This window comes from Bicyclus anynana, chromosome 11, assembly GCF_947172395.1.
Source record: "Bicyclus anynana chromosome 11, ilBicAnyn1.1, whole genome shotgun sequence".
NCBI classification, from domain to species: Eukaryota; Metazoa; Arthropoda; class Insecta; order Lepidoptera; family Nymphalidae; genus Bicyclus; species Bicyclus anynana.
This window is the reverse complement of record NC_069093.1, coordinates 8,940,383-8,966,367: the sequence shown is the minus strand read 5'-3', so window position 1 is coordinate 8,966,367 and position 25,985 is coordinate 8,940,383. Positions and strand designations below refer to the sequence as shown.

Below are 25,985 nucleotides of genomic sequence, written 5' to 3'. Positions count from 1 at the left end.
AGAGCCTGTTATAGCCAGACCTACCTCATTTAATGAAGTCTGAAAATGTGTCAGCCTATGCCATATGCCATAGGCTTTGGAAGATAGCAGATTTCAAGGGCTCATATCCTCAAATGTCTAAGTATAAACGTAATTTTTGATCATTTCTACCGGATATCAGCTACCGCCGAGACGACACTGACTGCAGTCGGCAACGCCGTCGCCTGCCGCCGAGATGTCGCCAACTGCAGTCGACTGCGGTCGTCGGTAGAGATGCCGTGCGAATAAGAAATGGATGCAAATTATACGAATACGATTTTATTATCCGCGAATAACATAGGTGTTTAAAAAAAAAAAACTATAAAAATCGTAAATATTTATTCATATTATATTCATAAATATGTATTATTAAATATAAATATAATAAGACCCCACATTGTTGCCCATACGTACAAGTATGACTATATAATATGGAATTCATTCAATTCATTCATTCAAAACAGACCTTCAAGCGGACGGAGTCTCGAGCATCCACTAATGGATAATAATATATTGCGCCACCCCTAAGCAGTTTAAGGTTATCGACATAATAACGCTTCGTCAAAAAATAATCTCAGACTATTTTCGTCATACACCTTCTCTTCCTCATCATTATAGTTCAAAGCTTCACATATCCTGCACAAGTGGTAAGACTTCGATCCAAAGTATCCATGCTCATTGACAACATCAAAGTCATTCCTCCATCGATGGTAACTAAGAAGAAGTTTGCTATCTTTGCTTATTTTCATCATATCGCTTGCTAAATGTTCCACACTATCGTAGCTGTCTACATGTAGGAAAGAACCTGGTGGTAGCAACTCTTGACAGACTTCAACTTTAGGCCCCATTATCACAGGTATAGCGCCTTTGCTATAGGCGTGTTGGAACGATTTCTCCGTCAAATATTCGTCGCATTGTGAATTCTCGAACACTAAATAGAATAAATATTGCGACACCAACTTGCAATCTGCTCTGAAATGTCCGGGACAGCTGAAATAAATAATGTTACATGTACAATTCTATCTCGGAATACTGTTACGGGATTTTGTGGGTCAAAGAAAAAACCTTTTCTTACTAAGTTTGAATAAAATGAGACGTTACAGGCGTTACGAGACCTTTCTAGGCTTTCTGTCTAATGTAACCACGCCTCTCATGATTGGATTTCTCTCAGATCTTTCCACAAATCTTGTTATAAAAGTTATTTTACCCAACTTTCATTCAACTTTTTACTACAAACAACGATGCCCGTGAGGTATTTCTTGGTTTTATTCTTTGGTTAATTGCCCTACTTTCCGTAGTGGAGACCCTTTATGGAATCATTTCACCGCGCCAAGTTGCCTCGACTGGTGACAGAGGGGCTGGCTCATTTCGTCATTTTCGCAAAGGATCAGCCTGGCTGTCCAGCGAGGAAATGCAGCCAGTATTCTTGCCAATTTTTACTTATAGTGAATACCCTAGTTAAAAATCTTATGCACGCCACTGTCCACTATCCAGGATGTAAACTATATCTGTGCCAAATTGCACCAAAATTCGTTTTTTACGGTATGGATTTACAAAAATCTAATCGCTATCATCATCATCATCATCATCATCATCATCATCATCATCATCATCATCATCATTATCAAATCAGGGTATTTGGCACGGGGTTCTAGCTCCTCAAAATTCCCAACGTCGAGCTGTCATAGAAGCTACAAACTCAATGTTTCATAGTTCCTCTGACTCAAACCCATACTTAAAGCTACATAGGCTAACAACTAAGCCAACATGGCAGTCATCGAATCATACATTTAAAATATATTCTCGTTATAGCGGATGATTTTATTCACTTAAAATCAGGCCATGTGTATAATTTCAAAGTTCTTTTACTGTTCCAGAATAATAAGCATTGCATTTTCCGTTGACTACTAACTATCTATCATGGAAACAAAGTGGATTTTTATTATAATTCGTGGTAAAGTATGCCTCTGCCTTCGATTCGGAGGGCGTAGGTTCGAATCCAATCCGTGAAAATTTTAAGAAATTAAATATCACTTGTCTCAAACGGTGAAGAAAAACATCGTGAGGAAACCTGCATACCAGAAAATTTTCTTAACTCTCTGCGTGTGTGAAGTCTGCCAATCCGCATTGGGACAGCGTAGTGGACTATTGGCCTAAACCATCTTATTCTTAAAGGAGGTTCGTGCTCAATCCGAATATGATGTTTATAATGAAAGTATACTCTTACTTACATGAAGGTCACTTCACTTACCTTTCTTTGTGATCCAAAGAGCATTTTCCATACACATCAACTGCCAAATGCTCCTCTAACAGGTGCAAGTAATCCATTCTTTTAGATACGCCACAATTCGATATAAGAATCGTGGCCAATACATCCTTGCGTTTGTTTTTCCAATACGGAACCAGTGTAGACAAAGAGTCTTCTGTTATTCCACTCAATATCGGTTTTTGTAAGGGTATCGTGCGCCCGTATGGTACCGGCACGTCGGAATCGCTTCTGAAAAATATTTCGTAATAAATCATAGCAAAAATAAATAGGGTTTAGTGGTCGAGGAAATCGGGAATTTATTACAATTTGTTGTGTGCCGAATAACAGCGCTTGTATAGTTTTACGAGTAAAAGAATGGATTATGGAAAAGATTTAAAGCTACAAAGATTTGAAAGAAAGTGTAATATTCTCCAAATATATGTTATATAGCTACTATTTTTGTCATTAAATTGTTATATAATCTATACTTATAATAATATGTACATGAAATATATTTCCAAAATAACTATCAGCCGCGGACGATTAGTAATAGATACTGATGAGAAAAATGCAATCAGTAAAATTTTTGTCTTTGTTTTTCATCACGCTTCGACCAGTAGGAGCAGAGCAGTGAAAGAAAATGTTATTGGACCTTTACTTATTTATATTATTACTACGGTATAGGGCAAGATTAAAGAGTTCTAAGGGCGGACGAAGTCGCTCGCGTCCGCTAGTGTTAAATAAGTTGTGATGAATACTGGAAATATAAGCGAAGTGTGTTACATTTACCAGGTGGATAAAAAAGAGAGAAGCTTTGAGTTTGGTAAGAAAATTCATAGAATGAATTTGTTAAAATAGAGAAGTATATCGCTCAAAGCTTTTAAATACTATTCTGTGGTAAAAGGTTAAATTTACATTTAGCAAACAGCTAAGGGAATTAAGTTAATTTATGGCATGAAGTTAAAATAATATTTAGTTCTTAACACGTTTATTGCAGAATTGTTATAAAGGAATCATTTTGGTAGGACCTGTAAATATTAGATATTGCTTTTCGAAAAATAATTAATACTTAAGCTCACGTCATTACTCGGGGAATAGCTGTCGTGTTATTTTAATAAATTTCGACTTTATTTCCAAACTAGAAATTCCCACAAAGGAGATGGTCCAAAATTATATTTTCGATTATACAAATCTACGAATTTACTTTAATTCTTTCGAAATAATATTCATTCTCTCCCAAGAAATGCAACAATGGCGGATTGATGACGTTTTCAACACAATAGTCGTTTTGACGTTTCCTGTCAAGTGTCATGTCATAGTTGCTTTAAGGGCACCATCTTGTTATAACTTAAAAACATGGGTTTAAATTTTATTTATTTCTTTTTATTTAGTTACATTTATTCACTTATTTATATATATTTTAACAAATACCCTGTATTTTTTAAATTTTAATGATACGGGGTACAAGAGTGGACCTGAAATGGTGAAATGAAAACAATCTCCTTTTGAATTTAGTACTTCAACAGACGAGCGTCGTCCGTAACTTCTATTTAAATGTCAAGCACATTTCGCTCATATAACTTGAAGCAGAACTCCTGTTTGCCAAATAGATAAACAACGTAACATAAATCCACGGCCAGTATTGTTTCTTGTTTGTAATAAACAACAGCATGTACACAGATTTTATCTAAGGCAATCTTTGTAAACAACCCCCGTACAGCAAGATGCGACTGACGCGATATGAACCGAGAGACTGTCGTAGTCACACATACCTCATTTTAGAAGGGCTAAAAGTTTATTTAGCCTGTCCACTGCAGAACATAGGCCTTTTGTAGGGACTTCCAAACATCACGATACTGAGCCATCTGCATCCAGCGAATCCCTGCGACTCGCTTGATGTCGTCAGTCCACCTGGTGGGGGTCGACCAACACTGCGCTTACTAGTGCGGGGTCACCATTCCAGCAATTTGGGACCCCAACGTCCATCGGCTCTTCAAACTATGTGCCCCGCCCATTACCACTTCAGCTTCGCAACTCGTTGATGCTATGTCGGTGACTTTGGTTCTTCTGCGGATCTCCTCATTTCTGATTCGATCACGCAGAGATACTCCTAACATAGCTCGTACCATCGCTCGCTGTGTGACTCTGAGCCTTCTTATGAGGCCCATAGTTAGCCCATAGTTAGCTATGGCCATAGTTTTAGCCTATGCTCCCACCATATAACATAAGGCCTATTTTATATATTTTCCTCGGCATAATAGGAGAAATCATATCATGTGTCATGTCAATCGCCTGTCACTTAGCTTCGCTACAACACTTCGATAAACCGAATTTCGAATAACGGTTAAACAGTCTAGGATTAGCCCATAAGTTACTAGTATTTAAGTAGTTGCTTAGGGCATCCCATCTACGGGGTTACCAAAGACGACCGAGATACAAAAATAAGCACACGAAAGTTAAAGCAATTTAAAAATTTGCGCATTTTAAATTGACCTTGATACAATACTCTATCTAGTTTGTAGTTCGCTTAAGATACCTAAGTAGTGTGTGTAATAGTGCCCTAGGTAATCTAAGGTTATATAGGCTCCCCTATAGCCCACAGGGGAAGATTACCCAGGGCATCAAGGTTCCTTGACCCGGCACTGCTGTTAAATATTTTGTACGAGAACTGTAAAGGTCTATAACGAAGGGTTGCCACAAGATAACGACCTGGAGACATGATTCCTCATGATATCCTGTAGATTAGATACTTGGACAATTCTCTCTCTGCGTCGTGTTCCTCATTACTAAGGGTCGTGACCCCTATCGGCTATCACAAATTCACGTCTTCTATTTTCCGCACTATGTCGCGCCATACGGCTCTGCTTTGTGACTTGTAGAGCTTCGTGTACTTTTGTATCGGGAGTGGTGCGGACTTGGACAATTAAGGAGCCTTAAATCCTGTTACCTTCCGAAGCCCCCATGGAACAAACTCCATAATTAACTACAGTACTTATCTAGGGTAGGGGCATGACCTGACCTACTTTCAGTCTTCCTAAAATGAAGTAAGTCTGGCTATTGCAAACTCTCGGTTTAATACGAAACACGGCGCCGTGAGTCTGTGAAAGGTAATTTAAAGACTGTCTTATCTTTTAAGACTTCTTCTTAGGAGTTTTTAAGAGCTCAGTGTCGCACTTATCGTGTTCTTATGAAAGTTGAGTGCGTGAGCTTGAAGCTTAAAATATATCGAAGTATATAAAGTTCCGAATTTTATCTAGCAGCGAGATGAGTCTGGAAAATTTATATACGTACGAGTAAGTATTAATTAATCAAACAGCTGTGTGTTTATGAAAGTTGCCTGAAACTTTTGCTTTGGCTTTAGGTTGTACCTTTAATCTTTTTATTTGCTTCATCTCTCTTTGATACAGATGGGTATTTGTTTTTCCGAATTTGTTAGTTGGAAACTTTTAAAATTTCACCTATGTAGTTATACCTATTCGGTCTTTTTTATATACATGGATTAGGATTTATACCTCAAATTTATTTACAGTAAAGTGAACAGTAGTTTTTAGGTCAACTTTACTTTGAAAATAAATGAGGCTTAAATCTAAATCCATGTTTTTTTTAATTCTTTACAAGTTAGCCCTTGACTACAAACTAACTACCTGATGGTAAATGATGATGTAATCTAAGATGGAAGCGGGCTAACTTGTTAGGTGGAGGATGAAAATCCACACTCCTTTCGGTTCTACACGATATCGTACCGGAACGCTGAATCGCTTGGTGGTACGTCTTTGCCGGTAGGGTGAGTAGCCACGGCCGAAGCCTTGCACCAGACAGACCTGGGCCAATCAAGAAAACCTCAATTAGCCCAACCGGGGTTCGAACCCAGGACCTCCCATCTTGAAAATCTACCGCGCATACCACTGCGCCACGGAGGTCATCCTTATAATATTAATTGTATACTTATAATAATATCGAAGTATCATTATCAACCTATATTGGGCTCACTGCTGAGCACAAGTCTCCTCTCAAAATGTTAGTTGTAGTAGAGTTAGATCAATAGTCCACCACCATCCACCACCCCCTGGGCCAATGCGGATTGGCAGACTTTACAAACGTAGAGAATTAAGATAATTCTCAGTTATGCAGGTTTCCTTACGATGTTTTTCCTTCACCGTTTGAGACACGTGTTATTTAATTTCTTAAAATGCACTCTAAGCATACTCTAGTGGATTTTAAATGAACTAACCTGTAAGTCATAGACCAATTGAAAATATTGGCTAGATCAGCCAGATTCGGTCTACTTTTCGCCATTGAAAACGCGTGGACCGGTGACTCGTCACTCAAAAATATCCACCTCTGTTTTGGATTCCTCTTTTTTACATCAGGGAATACGCCTCTTTGTATATGTACTACTACAGCATCAGCTGTCGATATCTCTTCATCGTTTCCTGTGAATTTACAGTTCTTGACACTGCAGTCGCTTAGGGGGTCATTTAATCTGAAAACAATCAATAAAATAAAATCGAATATCCTTTTAAGGCTTCTTCTTAATATCCTTTTAAATCTTATTGCCTTTTTAGCCTTCTACAAGACGGCTTCACTTCTTGTAGAAGGCTAAAGGAGTTACCACGCTGCTTCTATTAAGCGGATTAGCCGACTTTATTTAAGATATTTAAGTATTAGATCATCATCATCTTTAGCAACCCATATTAGGCTCACTGTTGAGGACGAATTTCAGAATGAGAGGGGTTAGGCCAATAGTCCACCACGCTGGCCCAATGCGGATTGGCAGACTTCACGCACCTAGATAATTAAGAAAATTCCTCACGATGTTTTCCTTCTCGTTTGAAAAAGTACTACTTTTTAGTACCTACATATTTTTCAGCTATATGCAGAGTCGTGATGGACCAGTGGATATGACCTCTGCCTTCGATTCGAAGGGCGTAGGTTCGAATCCGGTCCGGGCACCTCCAAGTATTAGATATGTTGATAAATTAAAGTGGGCATCACAATTGTTCATCATTATTAATTTTACACCTTCTACCATGCTAATGGTAACTTTAAATTAATTCTTCTTCCATCTACATAAAGTTACGGATATAGGATAATCGTAAGTTAATGTACCTACCTATTATTTTAACTGGTGGTCTACAAACAGTCAAACCTAACTTTTTAAAAGTGCTTGTAAAATAAATTAATTTAGATATTTTTTGACGGCCTCCGTGGCGCAGTGGTATGCGCAGTGGATTTACAAAACGGAGGTCCTGGGTTCGATCCCCGGCTGGGCAGATTGAGATTTTCTTAATTTGTCCAGGTCTGGCTGGTGGGAGGCATCGGCCGTGGCTAGTTACCACCGGCAAAGACGTACCGCCAAGCGATTTTGCGTTCCGGTACGATGACGTGTAGAAACCGAAAGGAGTGTGGATTTTCACCCTCCTCCTAAAAAGTTAGCCCGCTTCCATCTTAGAGTGCATCATCACTTACCATCAGGTGGGATTGTAGTCAAGGCTAGTTGTAAAGAATAAAAAAAAAATCAATACGCGAGTAAAACAGTGGGGCACACACTGGTAATACAAGGATATTTTTTTTTAGGAATATAATTTCCTTGATGCGCGTTTTTGCGTCATGAGTATGTTTTAGCCTTAATGTAACATTACTTATGGGTGTTTTTATATAATAAACGTTTCACGATTATTATGACTCATTATGCATTAGTTAAAGAATGTTGTTAGGGATATACCCAGTCGTGATCATCTAATGTAGGTAGGTATTGTTTATGCGTGAGATTACACAGGAAATTTTAGATCATCAGGTATCTACAACCTACTTGGTTGGTATGAAATCATTATCGATTTACTCGACATATGTATGCTCGTTATTATAACTGCCTCGTTGTCATCAGGGGGTAGATACCGTCGTATCTGCCTTATCAGTGATACGGAAAGCAAAAATTGGTAAAAAGCTCAGACCAATTTTGTATAGGACCTGCCTCGCTAGACGTTACTTACGATCTAATGCGATTATAAAAACTGTCTCTATAGAATCGATGTTAAATAGCTGTAATCGTGTTCGTCTATTAAAGAGCTCCGTAAAAATCTTTTTGTATAGTTGCATGTTGTAAAAAAACGGGCAAAAACTTCTTGTTTAGTTTACAATATATACCAAATCTAAGCTCCTTTTCCTCAGAAAATGACAGACAATTTTGCTTGTGACTATGAGTGTGATACAGATCCTTCTATAATTGGTCTGAGGAAAAAGTAATCCACAATCTCACTTGATCTGGGTACTCTTCCCGGAAAAATCATATTAATCATAAGTGTAAAAACTTTTTCATTCATCACAAGTTAGTCCTTGACTACAATCTCACCTGATGGTAAATGATGATGCAATCTAAGATGGAAGCGGGCTAACTTGTTAGATGTCAATGAAATCCAAAAATCTTTCGGTTTCTATACGACATCATAACGCTAATTCGCTTGGTGGTGCGTCTTTGTCAGTAGGGTGGTAACTAGCCACGGCCGAAGCCTTCCACCAGCCAGGCCTGGACCAATTAAGAAAACCTCAATCGGCCCAGCCGGGGATCGAACCCAGGACCTCCGTCTTGTAAATCCACCACGCAAAATGCTACTAAAATAGTGACTTTTTGAATGCACCATTACTAACCGTTTACTACTAAAGTTATTTACATGACGATTTACCAGCCATTTCCAATATTTCCATATCAAAACTACGAATGTTCGCTTTTCTTTTGTTTCAGTGTGCGATTCACGTGTGAAGTTTTGAAACAAAATGGATCCTAAATTCGATGTTTGCCATTTCTGAAACAAATTATTTTTTAAAAGAAAACTACTACGTTACGTATTTTTTATAAAAAATACGTAATGTAATGTAAATCTATATCTATACTTATAATAAATCTGTAGAAAGGTCAATTCTGTACATGAAATATATTTCCAAAATAACTATCAAGGGGTGATTAGTGGTCTATACTGTATGTCTGTCTGTCTGTATGTATGTTCTTTATAGAAACAAAAACTACTCCACGGATTTGTAACGAAACTTGGTAAAATTATTATTCATATTCCAGGGCAGGTATACTTTTCATCACGCTACAATTAATAGGAGCAGAGCAGTGAAAAGAAATGTTGAGAAAACGGGAGAAGTTACTCGATTTTTTAAGTTTCCGTCGCCATCGCGTGGTAGGGTAGGGGTAGGGTAAGGATAGGGTAGGGGTAGTAGTAGGGTTTCACGCGGACGAAGTCGCGGGCGTCCGCTAGTAATAATTAATATATTAATTATTTTTAATTATTCTTATTTGAACACGTTGTGCGGTTTGCTAATTACTATAATTTATTAACTTGATTAAAATACAATTGCTATTTTTAGTGTTTTAAACTGAACTTAATTATTTACTAAATGTATTTGGAATAATTAATAACATAATGTAGTTTTCGTACCACGTTGTTCGTCTATGCTAATATTAAAAAGAAATAAAGTGTGTGAGGTTGTAGAGTAATACTTGTACCTAGTGAACTGATTGTGAAAATTGTTTTATCAATAGAAAGCCACGATATTTGTGAGTGTTTAGTTGTAGACTTAGGGTGCTTTTCCACCAGAGATGTGCTATGCAGCTATGCTACGAAAATGTGAAATCTACTTTACGGAAATAGGTGACTGTTTCCACCAATACTAAGCTATGCAGCTGTGCGAGGAAGATGTAGGTAGGTTTAGGCGCGGTGGATTTACAGGACGGAGATCCTAGGTTCGATCCCCAGCTGGGCTGAGTGAGGTTTTTAATGGGCCCAGGTCTGGCTGGCGGGAGGCTTTGGCCGTGGCTAGTTACCACCCTACCCTACCAACAAAGACGTACCGCCAAGCGATTTAGCGTTGCGGTACGATGTCGTGTAGAAACCGAAAGGGGTGTGGATTTCATCCTCCTCCTAACAAGTTAGTCCGCTTCCATCTTAGAATGCATCATCACTTACCATCAGGTGAGATAGTAATCAAGGGCTAACTTGTAAAGACAAAAAAAGGTACTCTACTCTGCACACTTGCGACGGCCTATAGCAGGCATCCATAATAGCACGCATCCTTCCATATAAAAAACATGTCTTAGTTAATTCCGTTTCCACTAGTGCTAAGCTATGTGCACCAATTTATATGATTGGTGGATATCCAACGCATCCATAGCAACATAGCGTAGTCCATCTCTGGTGGAAAAGCACCCTTAGTGAAACCGAGGAGCCTGCAGTATGGTATAAACTACTAATGCCGATTTTATTGACATAATAATATGCCTCTTCGTTAAAAAAACATAGTGACCTCTTCTCTAAAGCAGGTGACATATATCAAAGACCAATGAGAAATAAGGATAAATTGATTTTTGAACTTTAAGCCCAATACGGTATTTTTCCACAAAAACAGCTATGCTATGTGTATAAAAATATATAACAAATTGCCTCCAAACTTACGTCAACAACCTCTAAATCAATTTTAAAAAAATGTTCTTAGACTAATTTTATTTTATTTAATTTAACTTGCATGCCAGAGATGGTCGAATGTATGTATTTGGATGTAATCGTCAAATAAAGATTTTGTATTGAAATTCCATTCGCACACTTTATACAGTTTGGTCGAGCTATGTATAAATAGGAACGGGTTATCTCAAATTATAGTCAATATTTTTTAATGATAATAATTATTATGTAGAAAATACCTACGAGTAAGTTAAACTTTTTCAGTCTTATAGCGAAAAGCTTCTCACAACACCCTAAGAAGCTTTCACTTGAAAAGATAGTAGGTACCTAATCCTGGAAACGAACCCTATTATGAGGAGGTTCCTCACTCTGGAGCCCTAACCGCTAGTTGCTTGGGCACTCAAAAGCCCCGCTACTGGAGGAGTGGTGTTTTTTTTAATGTTAATAGTGTGTTTTATGCATTATTAAAAATTAAGTAAATATGTATGAGACTAAAAAATTATTAAAGGCATTATTTAAAAAAAAAAATTAACCCCGTAATGAATTCAACGATCGAAACCGCATTTCGTCCGTTGCATTCAGTAGGTATTAAAAATTATAAATATATGTTTATATGTTTTACGGATAATGGTTATAGTAATTTATAGAAACAAATTTTCGTAAATACTTTTAATTAAATAAAAATAATTACCTTTCTTTTGTCATAATAAGAATCGACTATTCGTTTATGGTAATCGTATTCGCCGTCTCCATAGCTACTTACAAACCGCACATAGTCAACATCACTGGTGTACATAGAAATGAATTTGAGTTCCGATTTATAAGCCACTATTAAAAATATACATGTCGATAATAATATAAATAAAGCGTTAAAAGACGAAAACTTTTTAAACACAGAACACAAGTAACGCATTGTGAAACATTCAGATAAGTGAAACAAAATTAATTAATTAATTAAAGCTTTATCATTTAAAATGCCGTCTAGTTTACATTTATGTTTTTTTTTTTTAATCTGATATATTATCTTGATTCCTAGTGAAATACAATGATACGAGGACACCGCACCATATCACAGATCTATGTCGATTGAACATTTAGATAAAATAAAATTAGGTAAAGATTGCTTCGTGACGCAAGCGATCAGTACGATTGGATTAACCCGAACTAATTCCTTAGTGTATCTTCGTGTAAATTTATAACACTTTAGATAAAATTAGATTAAGTAAAGTATATACTATTTTTAATATTAAAATTATGTTTTACCTTCAATGAATATTTAGCGAATGAAGGTAACGCGCGAGTATATTATGGCAAAAGGAAATGGAATGAAATCGTACATTGTTATCCAAATGTAAACTTTGTGTCATTATGATGGAACAATAGGGGCTAAATCATATTATTTGTGTTTCCATACAAGGCCATCTACCATTTAGATGTAACATGATAGATATCCCAGTACTTACCAGCGGCGAAGAGTACATGCAAGTCGATTCCCGTCGGGTTACCTTAACCTTTAAATTGTTGTACTATAACTAGATTATAATATGAGAAACCGGAGTTTGTATCACGCTCTAATTATTTTTCTTTGGGACGGCTTACCACCATCTAAATTCCATCCTTCGCCACTGATACCTACCTACTTTCAGAAATCCATATACCTACATATTTATATTTTCTACTACTTCTATGAATACCTGAAATCCAATAGGTTAGTTGACACTTTTTTTTAATGTTCCTAAATAGTATAATAACGTTCTACTAGATTGAAAATTTTAAAGTCGACATAAATAGGCGGGATAGTATCTGTGACCAAATTTAAAAAATAGGTTCCTACTTAATAATCTTAAAAACTATGATTTTAATATTAAAAACGAGTTAAACAATTGAAATATTATTTTTAATATTAATTAATTCGACTTGTCCTAATTTGACAATTAATTTTAATTAGGTACTACCATAGATACCATAGTTAAAAGGGTACTACTAATATTATTATCGTAATATATAAATGCGAAAGATTATTCATCACGAAATCTCAAAAAACGCTTGACGTACAAAGATAAAATTTGGCAGGGAGGTAGTTTATAAATAGTAGAGGTCCACTAAGAACGGATTTTACGAGAGATTTTTATATTATCAATAAATAGTTTGGATAAACAACTACTTTTATTTTCCTCATATTCGAAATGAATTGGAGAGTGTTTAACATGGGTAAAAGAGACAATTCCTACTCGGACTACAGCCTAACTACCTCGGGAATTGATTCATTCCACCCTCGGTTAACAATCTAAGATACTATTGCTGTGATGGTTTTTTTAAAACTGCGATATCTCCTAAGATATTCATTTAAATCATCATTCGATTTAAATGAATATCTTATGAGATATTGCACGACAATTTTGGTTTAAATTAGGAAAATCTCCCCAGAATTAGAAACAACACAACTTTTAAAGACCTACGCAACGATATTCCACACTATGAAACAAACGAATAAAAAAATCATCCCCACTTTACATTAAGTAGGTACTTAAAACATATTTTTTAAGATTTTATTGTACGAGTTAGTTCAATTTTAATATAAATACTCATGCTATTTTACAGCGTTCTAGTTTTAATAGTCTCTGCGCTAAACCGCAGACGGACGGACGGACAGACAGACGGACATGGCGAAACTATAACGGTTCCTTGTGGACTACGGAACCCTAAATATGAATGAAACCTACAGAAAACTTGGTAGCGGCGTTTTGTACCTGTGACCTCTTTTTTAAGAAACACAACATGCCAGCCAACTGAATGATCAACCTTCTCGACCACGTTATGCTAGCCATTGACGATCAAGTATACCCAAGCTTCTACAGCGCTGCCCGCAGCGAAGACGTTTCATACTAGCCATTGACGATCAAGTATACCAACATTTTACCCAAAATCACAGAGTAACCAGAGTGAGTCTTTACAAGCAACGTACTAAAGCCGGTTAAACCCATTAAAATGAAAAAAACGAACTTTTTCATACCTAATTTGTATTTCAAAATTTACCACTAACAATAAATAATACTATGAGACCGTAGTGAATCCGGTGCCGGTGGATACCCTATTAAAAATATTGCGCAAATCCAAAATTACATTACATCATTTTCAAACGTCAAACTTTGATTTGTCCATGTTTATTGTTTACTTTACTCACCTCTCGTCACTCAAATGCAGAGTTGCCAGCTTGTTGAAAAGTACCCAAAATACGGGGTATTTTTGGAAAATTTTTGGACTATTTTCAACTTGTATGGTTCTACGTTCAGGAATTAGTGCGGGATTTTTTTTTAAATTCTGCATCTATCGTTAACACGATACTTCTTTCGTTATCAACCCATATTCAGCTCATTGCTAAGCTCGAGTCTCCTCTCAGAATGAGAGGGGTTAGGCCAGTAGTCCACCACGCTGGCCCAATGTGGATTGACAGACTTCACACACGCAGAGCATTAAGAAAATTTTTTGATGTGCAGGTTTCCTCACGATGTTTTCCTTCACCGTTTGAGACACATGATGTTCAATTTCTTAAAATGCACACAACTGAAAAGTTGGAGGTGCATGCCCCGGACTGGATTCGAACTTACACCCTCCGGAATTTGAGGTAGAAATCCACTGGGCTCATTTTACTACGGCTTTGAGGACTTAATAAAAATGCTCTACTACGACTAATCTCAGGGTGATTTCCATACATATGGATAATTATGGCAAAAATACAAAAAATATATTTTCCTTAATTCCGGTACAAGTACAAGGGATTAGCCGGTGAAAGCTAATCGCAGATGGCGCCTCTCCGATTTTTTGCCTATACTAGTAACTAACTAACTTCGTAACTTTATATAGATATTATGATACTGTGTCTTCATCTAGTGAGAATGATGACCCTAATTTGGTGGACAGCGAGCCACTTTGGCAGTTGCCAACACCATTTGGAGGGACTTGCATCGATTTAAGGGGATTAGGGAAAATAATTATTGGCAAATGATAACACTGCCTAAATGTCAGTTGTCACTTGAAAATATTCCATTCCATTGTAAATGGAGAATTTTCACTTAAATTTTTAATTTCATTGTGAAGATTAGTTGTGTTTGAATAACCTGTTTACCAATTAGATAATATCTTAGTGTGAGATGTCCTATTCAATATATACGCAAAAGATTTTATTGAGTGTATTACACATTTAATCACTTCATTTTCTTTTGTTAGAGGTTATATTATTGTTATTGTTTGAGTAAAAAATACAAACATGACCGAAAATGAAAACAATCGACTGGTCCTGGAGCCAGCGCAGTTAGAATTAGAACAAATCATACAAGAAGGTAACAATGGAGTGGATTCACCAATGTTATCACCTGTACAGATACAACAAGAATATTTCGAAAATCTGCCAGACTATGATTGGGTAAAGTAAGTATTGTTAAACTTATCGTCCACATGAGTTCAGGTTTCCTTTATATTCGCCCATATTATTAAAAAAATACTTTATTGAAGACTTCTACCTTACTTGGTATCCATAGAAATCAACAAAGTATTGATAAAACTATGAAACTCCACTCAGGTAATGAAATCGAATAGGTACCATAATTACTTTGATAGATATGGTTGGGGGGGGGGGGGGGAAGAGAGAGAGAGAGAGAGAGTTTGTAAAGCCTTCAAAACCTTCAGAGGTATAATTTTGAAAATTCTCCAATTACAGCTTACTGTTTAAAACAATTGCAGGACCCATTATATTCTCAAGCATTTGACTTATTTATATTTGAGTAGGTATTATATTTAAGTATTTGACTATAATACATAATTAATAATGTTAATAGACTAACTTCAGTAGCACTGAAGCATGTATTATATCTTATCTTGAGTGATTAATTATCTGTAATCGTTTCAGGTATGAGTTTAGCAACAGAAAATACTTATTACAAAACATTGCATTTGCCTTATTTGGCACTCCAAGTTTTAACGGAGATATGCTAGATGCTTCTTTAGAGGATGCTCATCTAGAAGGCTATACTTCACGGCAAAAAGAAAGAGTCCTAAATGTTTATGAAAAATTATGTGAACAAAGTAAGATTATTTCTAAACTATAATCAGCTTTTTGTGACTAACTAAAAAAGGATGTACTACTGCGAAGCACAGTTCTGCTTCCAAGCAGCGTTGCTGAGTTTTGATGTAAAGGGCACGCTTGTTGGTGGAATTACAGGCACTGAGCCTTAAAACCTATGCCTCAGGTTAATCAACAGCACTTTCTTGCATGCTTTGTGATGTATTATTCTGGTTGGCAATCTGCATGGTCCGTCAATTAGTAAACTTCCAAGATAACTTGACATTTATTGGTAATCAGGTTAACAAGTATTACTTTAATGCACCACAATTTTTCACTCTTAGAGCTATCTATACATGTCTGACAAAGCTTAGAGATATGTCAAGTTAATCTTGATAAAAAATAAGTTCATCATCAACCCATATTTGACTCACTGCTTAGCTCGAGTCTCCTCTTAGAATGAGAGGGATTAGACCAAATAGTCCACCCTGGCCCAATGCGGCAAGGTAAACTTCACACATGCAGATAATTGAGAAAATTCTCAGGTATGCAGGTTTCCTCACAATGTTTTCCCTCCTTCACTGTTTGAGGAATGTGATATTTAATTTCTTAAATTTCTTCTTTCTATTTTGTCAACTTGACAAAATAGGCCAAGATGCCTGTTTAGTGTAACACTTATTTGTGTTAACAAGTTATGTAATTTGTTATCTTGGACTATGCAGTCATCACATGAGGTCATTTTAAAATGCTAATTTGTTGTGTGAGAATCAGATCAGAGTAAAATAGATCTTAAACAATTTGTATTTTGAGTTTACTTTGGCTCTGATCAAAGAATAAACCTATTCAATATTTTTCATTTTTATTATTATGTTTCAGGCAAATATTCACAAAATAATGAAGATATTTATATGTCCATATTATTAATTGTCTGTGCAAAACCAAAACCTGTAAAATTTTACCAGCTGGAACCATCCAATCATTGGTTAGATTTGCACCAAAGAATTGATACTGATATTTGGTGCACTGCTGTGTTTAGAGTCAGGAAATGCATCCCTACAACTGTTGGAGGTAAATATAGAAATGCCAGCTTTGTGGTACCAAGTCTCTAATCATCATTCATCATCATTATCACCCCATATTCGGTTTACTGCTGGGCTCGAGTCTCCACACTGGCCCAATGTGGATTGGCAGACTTCACATGCAGAAAATTAAGAAAATTCTCTAGTATGCAGGGTATCAGTGACCAAAAACGTACCCACTCAATGAGTGCCAAACACAACTTCTTGGCACTCAATTCAAGTAGTCGCATTTGCAAATTCTACCTTAAACTCAAACCTTAAGGTTGAATTTGCTCTGAATTTGGGATTCTATTGAATATTGGACTATATTTAAAGTCATTTAGTTATAATTTTCTTTACCAATAATTCTAATACTGTCAAAGCAAAATTGGCCACGTTTTAAGTGAAATTTTCTACATGAATGTGCGTCATTTTATTATAAGAGGTCAATGATTTTTGACTAAAGTTTACTCTTTCCATTTCAGCTAAAACATGTAAAGTGTACATAGATGAAAATGCAAGAGTTTACCAGGACTGGGATTCTTACTTGACCAACAATACTTTGCCCAAGTGTGTCATTATTGCCCCACAAGATGGTGAATACCAAGGTGTAATACAAGAAGTGAGTTATATTTTTATTAAGTGTGATATAAACTATAAACTAGACTCCGCGCCACAAAAGAAGTCCCGCGTCTAAAACCTGAAATGAGCGCCATTAAGACATTAGCGTCGCGTTTTTGGGACTTGTTTCGTGGCGCGGAGTATACCTCATATCCTTGTAATTTACACTGGGAACATTGGCGTAACTCCCATCGCGCTGTGAATTCAAAACTATAGATTACTTTGAAAAAAATATAAATAGCTAGCGGACGCCCGCGACTTCGTCTGCGCGGAATTTAGTTTCACAAACACACAATCCCTCGGGAACCATACAGCTAATTCGGATCAGTAGTCGAGGCGTGAAAGAGTAACAAACATTCATATCATCAAAATCATTAGTTTTCGCAAATTTCGGGAAACCATGGATTTTTTCGGGATAAAAAGTATATGTGTTGATCCAGAGTAAAATCTATTTCAATTCCAAATTTCAGCCAAATCGCTTCAGTAGTAGCGTTGTTAAAAAGTAACAAACATCCAAACATCCATACAAACATTCCCGTTTTTAATATTAGTAGGAAGTAACACTTTTTCTAGGGTCCAATCGAATAAATTCGATGGTCAAATTACACCAGTGACTGGCAACCCTGACCAAATCACAGCAATGCTGCATTGTGGTGAAAGAAAATGGCCCGAGACGAGTAATTTTCATTTCCTTTTTGTAGGGTGAAGATACATTTGCCGTCAAGTTGACAGTTACTCCATCTGCAGCATTAGGTCTCACTGCAAGAGTTCTCAGTACTGTAGACACTGCCAGTACAGTGGCGTCTATAGGCGCTGTCGGGGTGTTGGGTGTTGCTGCCTTTACGCCTGTAGGACCTGCCGTACTCATTGGGGCCACTGTGGCCACTGTTGCTACGGGGATCTATGGCATTGTACGATCTTCTTGGCACCTACGCGATAGGAGTGTCCATGAACAGGTGATTTGTTTTTAACTACTGTTTTAACTTTTGACGGGCTCCGTGGCATTCGATCCCCGGCTGGGCAGATTGAGATATTCTTCATTGGTCCAGGTCTGGCTGGTGAGAGGCTTCCGCCGTGGCTAGTTAACCACCCTACCGACAAAGACGTACCGCCAAGCGATTTAGCCTTCCGGTACGATATCGTGTAGAAACCGCAAGGGGTATGGACTTTCATCCTCCTCCTAACAAATTAGTCAACTTCCATCTTAGATAGCGTCACCACTTACCATCAGGTGAGATTGTTGTCAAGGGCTAACTTGTAAAGCATAAAAAAAAACTAGCTATAGTTGTATGATTAGTGCTGTGACAACTGCTGACGTTTCCTGTGTTGCCAATTTTTATTGAATCAAAAATAGTGTTATGACAAATTAGGCAAATGTGACTCGCTCATTAAGTTCTGAATTATATTAGTATTATCTGTTATTTATTAAGAAATTTCCTAATCTATGGTGTAGTGTCTGTCTCTTAAATATTCTAATCTAAGTGGAGGGGTATAGAGGCAGTCTGTCAGTGTCGTTGGTGGAGACCGGACGTCCGATGCTAATAGTGTAGTGTTGAAGCAGTGATTTACTGCTATTACAGTAAGGACAAAGGACCTTACTATGGCTTAATAATATAAAACTTATGGAGATGAAGACGACGACGATGTTTGTATTTCAGAGCATAAGCCCCACGGATGCGGAGGCGCGCGGCAGTTGGCTCAACATAGCGGCGTCCAGCGTCGGGCTCGGTGCTGGCGCTGCCAGCGGCCTACTGTCCAAGTCTGCAGCGGCTGGCACTAACATGACCAAAGTAAGTATACACAGCTTGCACCGACACTTATAAGTGTAAGCTGAACAAGGGATATATAAGGGATTCATTTTTATATATAAAGGTAGATTTTAAGGAGAACATTGTGTAGCTTTAACCATCAAGGACACGCGCGACGGAAGCTTAAAAAATGGTGTAACTTCTCCAGTTTTTCCAACATTTCCTTTCACTGCTGCTCCTATTGATCGTAGCGTGATGAAAAGTAATAATACTATAACCTGCCCAGGAGTATGAAAAACCAAGTTTCGTTAAAATCCGTTGAGTAGTTTTTGTTTCTATATCGATCATACAGATAGACAGACAAAAATTTTACTGATTGCATTTTTGGCATCAGTATCGATCACTAATCACCCCCTGATAGTTATTTTGGAAATATATTTCATGTACAGAATTGACCTCTCTACAGATTTATTATAAGTATAGAGATTACTGTAATAGGTCTCAGGTCTCATTTCTTCAGTTCGCCATCACTGAATGTATCAATCCAGTTCAACCCTTAACTTCCTCTGTTTAACTACATGATCTGTACTTATAAATTGTACTCTTTCCAGACCGGCCAAGTATTAGCAATGTCAGTCGAAGTCCTCCGTCACGCGAACTTGCTCACAGGCGGTGCCGGCGTACTCAACAGCTTGGTGCATATTATTCTTAAGGTAATATTATATTATATTAAACTTAGGCAATAAGGAACAGCCTTTTCGCGAAAAGGCCTGGCTTTTGGTAAATAAAATTAGGTTATTTACTTTTTTCGCTTTTAGCGGTGGAAAAAAAATCTACAGACTTTAAAAGCAATTTTTATTACTTTGGCTTACTGTTATTTTCTTCAAAATGAGTAAAAAATTGATCGCGCTCGTAATTCGAAAACTAGAATTTAAGGGTTTTATTTTGTAACTTTGATACCCTTCCATTCCATTTACGTTACGCTCAAATCGTCAGACTTGCGAATTGTGCAGTTTTTAGCTATCAACTCACCTACCTTATCTTAATCTGACGTGCTGGTTGAGTATTTCTAAAGTTTTTTTTTTTTGGTTGCCCTAAACGTACCCACCAATATTAAGGGCTCATACTTGGTGGAGGTACTCAAAAACGTGCAAGGTATGCAAAGGTAAGGTATACTTATGATTATCTGTCGCGCTCGAGGAGCTGCAAAAATCAGTCAATCAGTCAAATCGATAATTGAACGTGACAACGTCATAAGAAAATACTGATGGAATGGTTGCATTTTTCAAAAGAAAATGTTCGTTTTTCTAAAATACTGTTTAATAATCTTCATAGACCAGAATATACTTTATTTATTGTAAAAAAAAGTTTGCAACCCTAGAGCTTGGGAACGACGCATGACGTCATCTTTGCTCGAATTTGCAGCCGGCTCCATCGAATTATAAGACGTCACGTCAATAAAAAAAAATTTGAAAACGTGATAATTTATTTCCAGTATCGCAAGCACGGGGAGGCGCCAACGTCACTAGAACTGTTCCAATTCTCCGCCGCCACGCTGTTCTTCTGCCACGCGGTGGTGTCCAACCGCACCGCGCAGAACATCATAGAGGACGCGCAGGCTGCCACCATCAACGAATACCGGACCACTCTCAGGAGTAACAGACACAGGTTAGTAGTACATCATTACAACCTACACTAATATTGTAAACAGGTAAGGTTTAATTTTTTGTTTGTTTATTGTGATTGAACTCATAAACTTCTTTTAGTTGATTTAAAAAAAAAATCTTTAACAATAACAAATGCAATAACCACCGGGTTGGTGCATGGTTTTAGTAAAAATAACCGGACAAGTGTGAAACGGACTCGGCCACCGAGGATGAACTTACATGGCCACAAAAAAGAGTTCGTGAGATAGTAGACGCCCATTCGGCTCGTAGACATAGTATGGTGCGATCCATCGAAACCCTTGAACGCCCGTGGGACATACGTATGCCCGGTAGATTTAGCGCAGCATACCTTTTGTCGCTGTAAATTTAATTTAATCTGTGGCATTTTCTACGTTGCCATTAATTAATTTCTAAGTTCTTATAGTTTTTGTTCTAGAAAATGTGTACTTAAATCTGGTGTATAAATCTTAGTGTTCTGTAAGAAAAATTTGATTAATTTTAAAAAAATTTAAAAAAAACAACATTTTTTATTAAAAGTTATTTGTTGACGGCTTAAATACAACTGTAAAGTTATTCTCTATATTCTCCCCTGCACGACGTGGTATTTTATTTTCAAATACGTGCGATACTTAAGTCGTCGTAATGTTTTTAGTAGGTCGGCATCTGTCGAACTTTGGTAATTTATGGAGATTTTTGGGGGGTGTATGTTTATATATTTTTTTTATAAGATTTAACTTTTGGTTTGTTTGTTCGTTTTCTTGTTTGTGAAAAAAAAATAATACAGCTTCAAATGTTACTTCGCCGCTTTGGTACACCCTAATGTGAACCTTCGTTACAACATATTATGTTCTTGCAAGACATATTTTCTATTTTCAGAAAAATGTTTGACAAAATCAGCGCAGAGTCCCGAAGAGTGCAAGGCTCGGTTCAAGGTAACACAGAAGTTATACGCGGCATCAAAAACATTCTAAACAAGGATCAGTACTTCGCGGATGTGTTAAAAATAAATAAAGATGTTAACCAACATAAGTTAAGAATATCTATGACAGCTGACGGACAAGTTAACTTGAACTCCATGCACAAATTCAACCCCTCAGATTTGTATAATTTAGGTAAAGAGGGTAGATCGCAATTGTTCTCTTCTCTAGGCTCCGCTGATGTCAGTATGGGTAATGTTCCCACTAGAATAACACCATCCACTACGGTGGTAACAGGTTATGTTGATAGCGAAGAAGATAGGGGTATGTTGGTAGGTATACATCCTGGTGAAATCATACGAATTGGTTCATTACTGGTGAGGGTTAGCTCTTCCGGTGCTGAAAATATAGCATTGCTATTGGAGAATTTGAGCCAAGAAGTCTACGCAAATTTGATGACAGTTGCTTTTAATGTCCTATCTACTTTAGTGCCAGAAGACATTGCTAGATTGAGGCTTTTAAGTCCAGATGAGGATTTGATCGTTCAAACTGTCAAATTCGTGTTCAACTATCTGAGACACCAAAGACCATTCGGCGATCCGAGTCGAGAAACAGATAATGGTATAATTGTTGTGTTAGCGGAGTTTTTCCAAAATGGCGTCGTAAGGCAAGAGACGATTTTACATTTGAGGGATCAGCTCTTGAGTTGGGTGGACAGTGAAATGGAGAAAAGGAGGCAACAATTTCCTAACAAACGGAGTATTGTTTGCACTAAATGTAATGGTATCTTATTTGTATAAGAAATGGGTTGAAATTCCAAAACGCACTAAATATGGTAGTGAAAATTTTGCACCAATGGAGGAATATACACACAAATGGGGTAGATTATATAAATGTAGTCGCTTAATCTTTATATAAAATAAGTAATAATAATGATTTGAAGTCTCAAAAACTTAACAATTAAGCCTCAAACCATAACCTGGGTTAGAACCTCAGCCTTTGGACTATTGTCATGCCTACTCTCATCAAAGGCTTTTAGTATAGTTGGAGATAGAAGTCCTCAACTGCTTACACATAACTCCACCCAGGTATTGAACTAGGATTGCCAACCGTACTATAATACTACTATTATATTGTACTATATTTCGGGTCTGCGTACTATATACTGTTGAAGAATTTTTTATAGTACGCACAAAATACTATATTTTCAACAACTTTATGAACTTGAAATTTATATACCTAGTGTAAATTAATATAGTTTTTAGAAAAACAAACGTATTTTATCGCCTTATTTCGTAAAATACTATATGCTATCTTTAAACGTACAAATTTTTTTCTCAAGAAATGTTGGCAACCCTATATTAACCCTGGCCGTTGGACTATTATATAAGGTGCACACCTTAGCAAAGGCTTTTAGTTTAGTTGGAAAGAGCATGAATTAGGGGCAAATTATTCTTAGAAATAAAAAATAACTAAAAGGAGTATTTATGTGGGCTAGTGATAATTGTGATAACATTATATATGTTTATTATATCTTTAAACACTAAATGAAATATTTTTAACATAAAATGCGATTTAAGTCTCTTGTAGTATATGTAACTTTTAATCGAAATCAGAAACATATCAATCTTTAATATTGTATTAAAACAAAAAATAAACTAAATACGATAATTATTTATTATATCTATGCACTGTAAAAATTGTAATACTATATAGTGTTTTTATATAGATATACATTTTTATACACAGCTCACTTACCTATAGGCTTATATCCTATTGATAAAAATGAAATGAATTTCATTATACAATATTTTTTCGTAGTAGTTCTATTGGGCGAATTCGCTCAAAAACGAATAATTTAAGGAAAAATATTTCTGTTCCCGTAGGAATACGGGGATAATGCCTATAGCCTTGCTCGATAAATGGGCTATCTAACACTGAAAGAATTTTTCAAATCGGACGTGTAGTTCCTGAGATTAGCCCGTTCAAACAAACAACTCTTCAGCCTTATATTATTATTATAGATTATAGTAATTCACGCATTATAATGGGAGCTGTACTGTCCTTTATAATTCTTTTAAATATTTTATTATTTTTTATTAACTAAAATTAAAATATTAAGAATACGATATCCTATTATATTATAATTATGAGTTATTTTCAGTGAAACCTTAAATCATATAATTAATCCGGAATCTAAAACTAAACGATACTGTGATAAAAATTATTAAAAAATCAATGTATGTATAGACCGCGTCATACTTCGAGTCCGCTCTGAACACGAGGCGTATGGTTGCGCAGTAAACGGAAATATATTTCGCGGGGTTAACAAAGCTGCGCGTTGCAACGTCAGAACGGACTTGAAGTTTGGCGCATACTGTAGTAGCTCTTCCCTCCGCTCAAAGCTAACGCTTTATAAAACTACGATCCGTCCGATCTTAACCTACGCTAGTCTAGTGTTTGCCCACCGTCCCAAAGCGACCCTTAGGCCGCTTCAAACCCTACAAAATCGTTTTCTGCGTCAAATCACGGGCGCGCCGTGGTTCTTACGCAATAATGACCTCCATAGAGATCTAGAATTACCGACAATAGCTAAGTACATGAAACAGCTCTCTCAAAACTATTTTGACAGAGCTGCCTTCCATCCCAACCAACTAGTGGTTGAGGCCTGCAATTACACTCCCAACCTAAACGCTAACTGCAAGCAGAGGCGTCCCAAGAACGTCCTTTACGATCCAGACGATGACATAACAACCGACAATGCTTCCCAGGCAACACAATCACAAGCTGCACAGCGTCTTCGCCGGCGAAGACGAGGTCCCCGATATCTAACGTCACCCGGACGTGGGTTTTCTAACTCACGATCTTGGGGGCGTCCGGACTGATTCACTCAGGTCACGGTTACCTCCTCCAGAATGGCCCTCTAAGCCGAGGTCCGAGTCTCATAGGAGACGCCCTTAGAGAGCCGTTCCGTCCTCTATCTTTCTTTCAGCCTTCGGGTCACATCAGGCGATGCTTCTGCGCTCGCCCAACCCCCCCGGTGACGCCGTAGTGGTTCCGCAGGGAGCTATCGGCACCTACTCAGACAGAAAAAAAAAAAAAAAAAAATGTAGTAGCTCTTTGTAATTGTTTATTATGTAATAAGAATGTACCAAAATTAATGAACTTAGTGCCTTGCACAATTGTTATTTTAATTATTAAATGGCTATATTGTTTTAATATTTATGTAGTTACAATGGAATAAAATTTTTAAATTATAAAAAGTGTGTTTTTATTTTATCTACCTTAATCTTTAATTTTTATTAATAGCAATGTCTTTTAATGGTACGTGTGTGGGAGATTCCCCCGGGGAGTGATTTTAGTGGACTGTATTTTAAACGAATGTAAGGTGCTGGTGGAAGGAGTTTATTCGAAGGTTTCCTTCATTCTAATGGGCAGGCTCCTATCACCGATACGAAGGGTAATTCTAACAAACCACCTACCTTTCGATGATCTTCTTGAGCCCTGCTGCTGGAGTCCAGCTCCCACGCCGACACGTGTTGACGCGCACACGCACTTGGCCGCGGCCTTTTTACACCGTGTCTTTTTATCACAAGATCGATCAGAGTTAAATATTAAATAATATCGAAGATTATATTGTCACCCGAATTGAACGCCCGTTCCGAATAAACGGGCAGCGAATACGAAGCGAAAAAATGTCCGACGAATAGGCGAAAGGTCCACAATACAATTCGCGAGCGACTGACGACAGGGCGCTCACAGCTCCGAGCGCGGTGAGGCAGTCTGTCGAATACCCTCAAAATCGGCGACAAAAGTACCCACCCAAATTGAGGAATTTTCGAACTCCGAATTAATCGAATATTTACGAACAGTACGTAATAGGTACATATACATACTTAAAATGGACCATCTTCAGCCTAAACTAAATAACCTTTTGTAGGTGACAATTCTCAGTTCTGCTTCAAGTTCAAATAAAGCCTGATTCTTTTTCTTCAAATGCCTTTCCATTAATGAATTCCAATGTCGGCGGTCAGCTTTCTAAATTTCTCCTTGACTTACAACTTAGCTCAAGAATGGTAGAAGGTAAGATGGAAACGAGCTAACTTGTTAGAAGAAGGATACAAAAATTCCGCACCCCTTTAGGTTTAGACACGATTCCATAAGAGTACTTACCAGATTACCGTTTC

The 25,985-nt window shown here is 37.1% G+C and overlaps 2 protein-coding genes across 2 annotated transcripts; one reads left to right on the top strand and one right to left on the bottom strand.

Moving 5' to 3' along the window:
- Positions 1–342: 342 nt before the first annotated feature.
- Positions 343–11,803, bottom strand: LOC112048146 (4-galactosyl-N-acetylglucosaminide 3-alpha-L-fucosyltransferase FUT6-like). The gene is made up of 5 exons (XM_024085552.2): positions 11,420–11,803; positions 8,915–9,069; positions 6,498–6,749; positions 2,270–2,515; positions 343–1,008 (listed from the first exon to the last, which is right to left on the bottom strand). Exons 1-5 carry the CDS (start codon positions 11,639–11,641, stop codon positions 558–560), a joined length of 1,326 nt encoding a protein of 441 aa, XP_023941320.2. The 5' UTR covers positions 11,642–11,803; the 3' UTR covers positions 343–557.
- A 2,959-nt stretch (positions 11,804–14,762) lies between these two features.
- On the top strand, positions 14,763–25,061 carry LOC112048140 (uncharacterized). Its single transcript, XM_024085542.2, has 10 exons — positions 14,763–14,874; positions 14,956–15,156; positions 15,635–15,810; positions 16,664–16,855; positions 17,331–17,467; positions 18,168–18,422; positions 19,125–19,256; positions 19,826–19,927; positions 20,710–20,882; positions 21,758–25,061. Exons 2-10 carry the CDS (start codon positions 14,996–14,998, stop codon positions 22,596–22,598), a joined length of 2,169 nt encoding a protein of 722 aa, XP_023941310.2. The 5' UTR covers positions 14,763–14,874; positions 14,956–14,995; the 3' UTR covers positions 22,599–25,061.
- Positions 25,062–25,985: the final 924 nt, after the last annotated feature.

Excerpts from the sequence above, each read along its gene's own strand:
- LOC112048146 (XM_024085552.2), bottom strand. The coding sequence starts at position 11,641 with ATGCGTTACTTGTGTTCTGTGTTTAAAAAGTTTTCGTCTTTTAACGCT. Across the intron at positions 6,750-8,914 it reads AATAACTTTAGTAGTAAACG|ATTAAATGACCCCCTAAGCG; the intron begins GTTAGTAATGGT and ends GATTGTTTTCAG. Across the intron at positions 2,516-6,497 it reads AATTGGTCTATGACTTACAG|AAGCGATTCCGACGTGCCGG; the intron begins GTTAGTTCATTT and ends AATATTTTTCAG.
- LOC112048140 (XM_024085542.2), top strand. The coding sequence starts at position 14,996 with ATGACCGAAAATGAAAACAATCGACTGGTCCTGGAGCCAGCGCAGTTA. Across the intron at positions 16,856-17,330 it reads CATCCCTACAACTGTTGGAG|CTAAAACATGTAAAGTGTAC; the intron begins GTAAATATAGAA and ends TTTCCATTTCAG. Across the intron at positions 17,468-18,167 it reads ACCAAGGTGTAATACAAGAA|GGTGAAGATACATTTGCCGT; the intron begins GTGAGTTATATT and ends TCCTTTTTGTAG.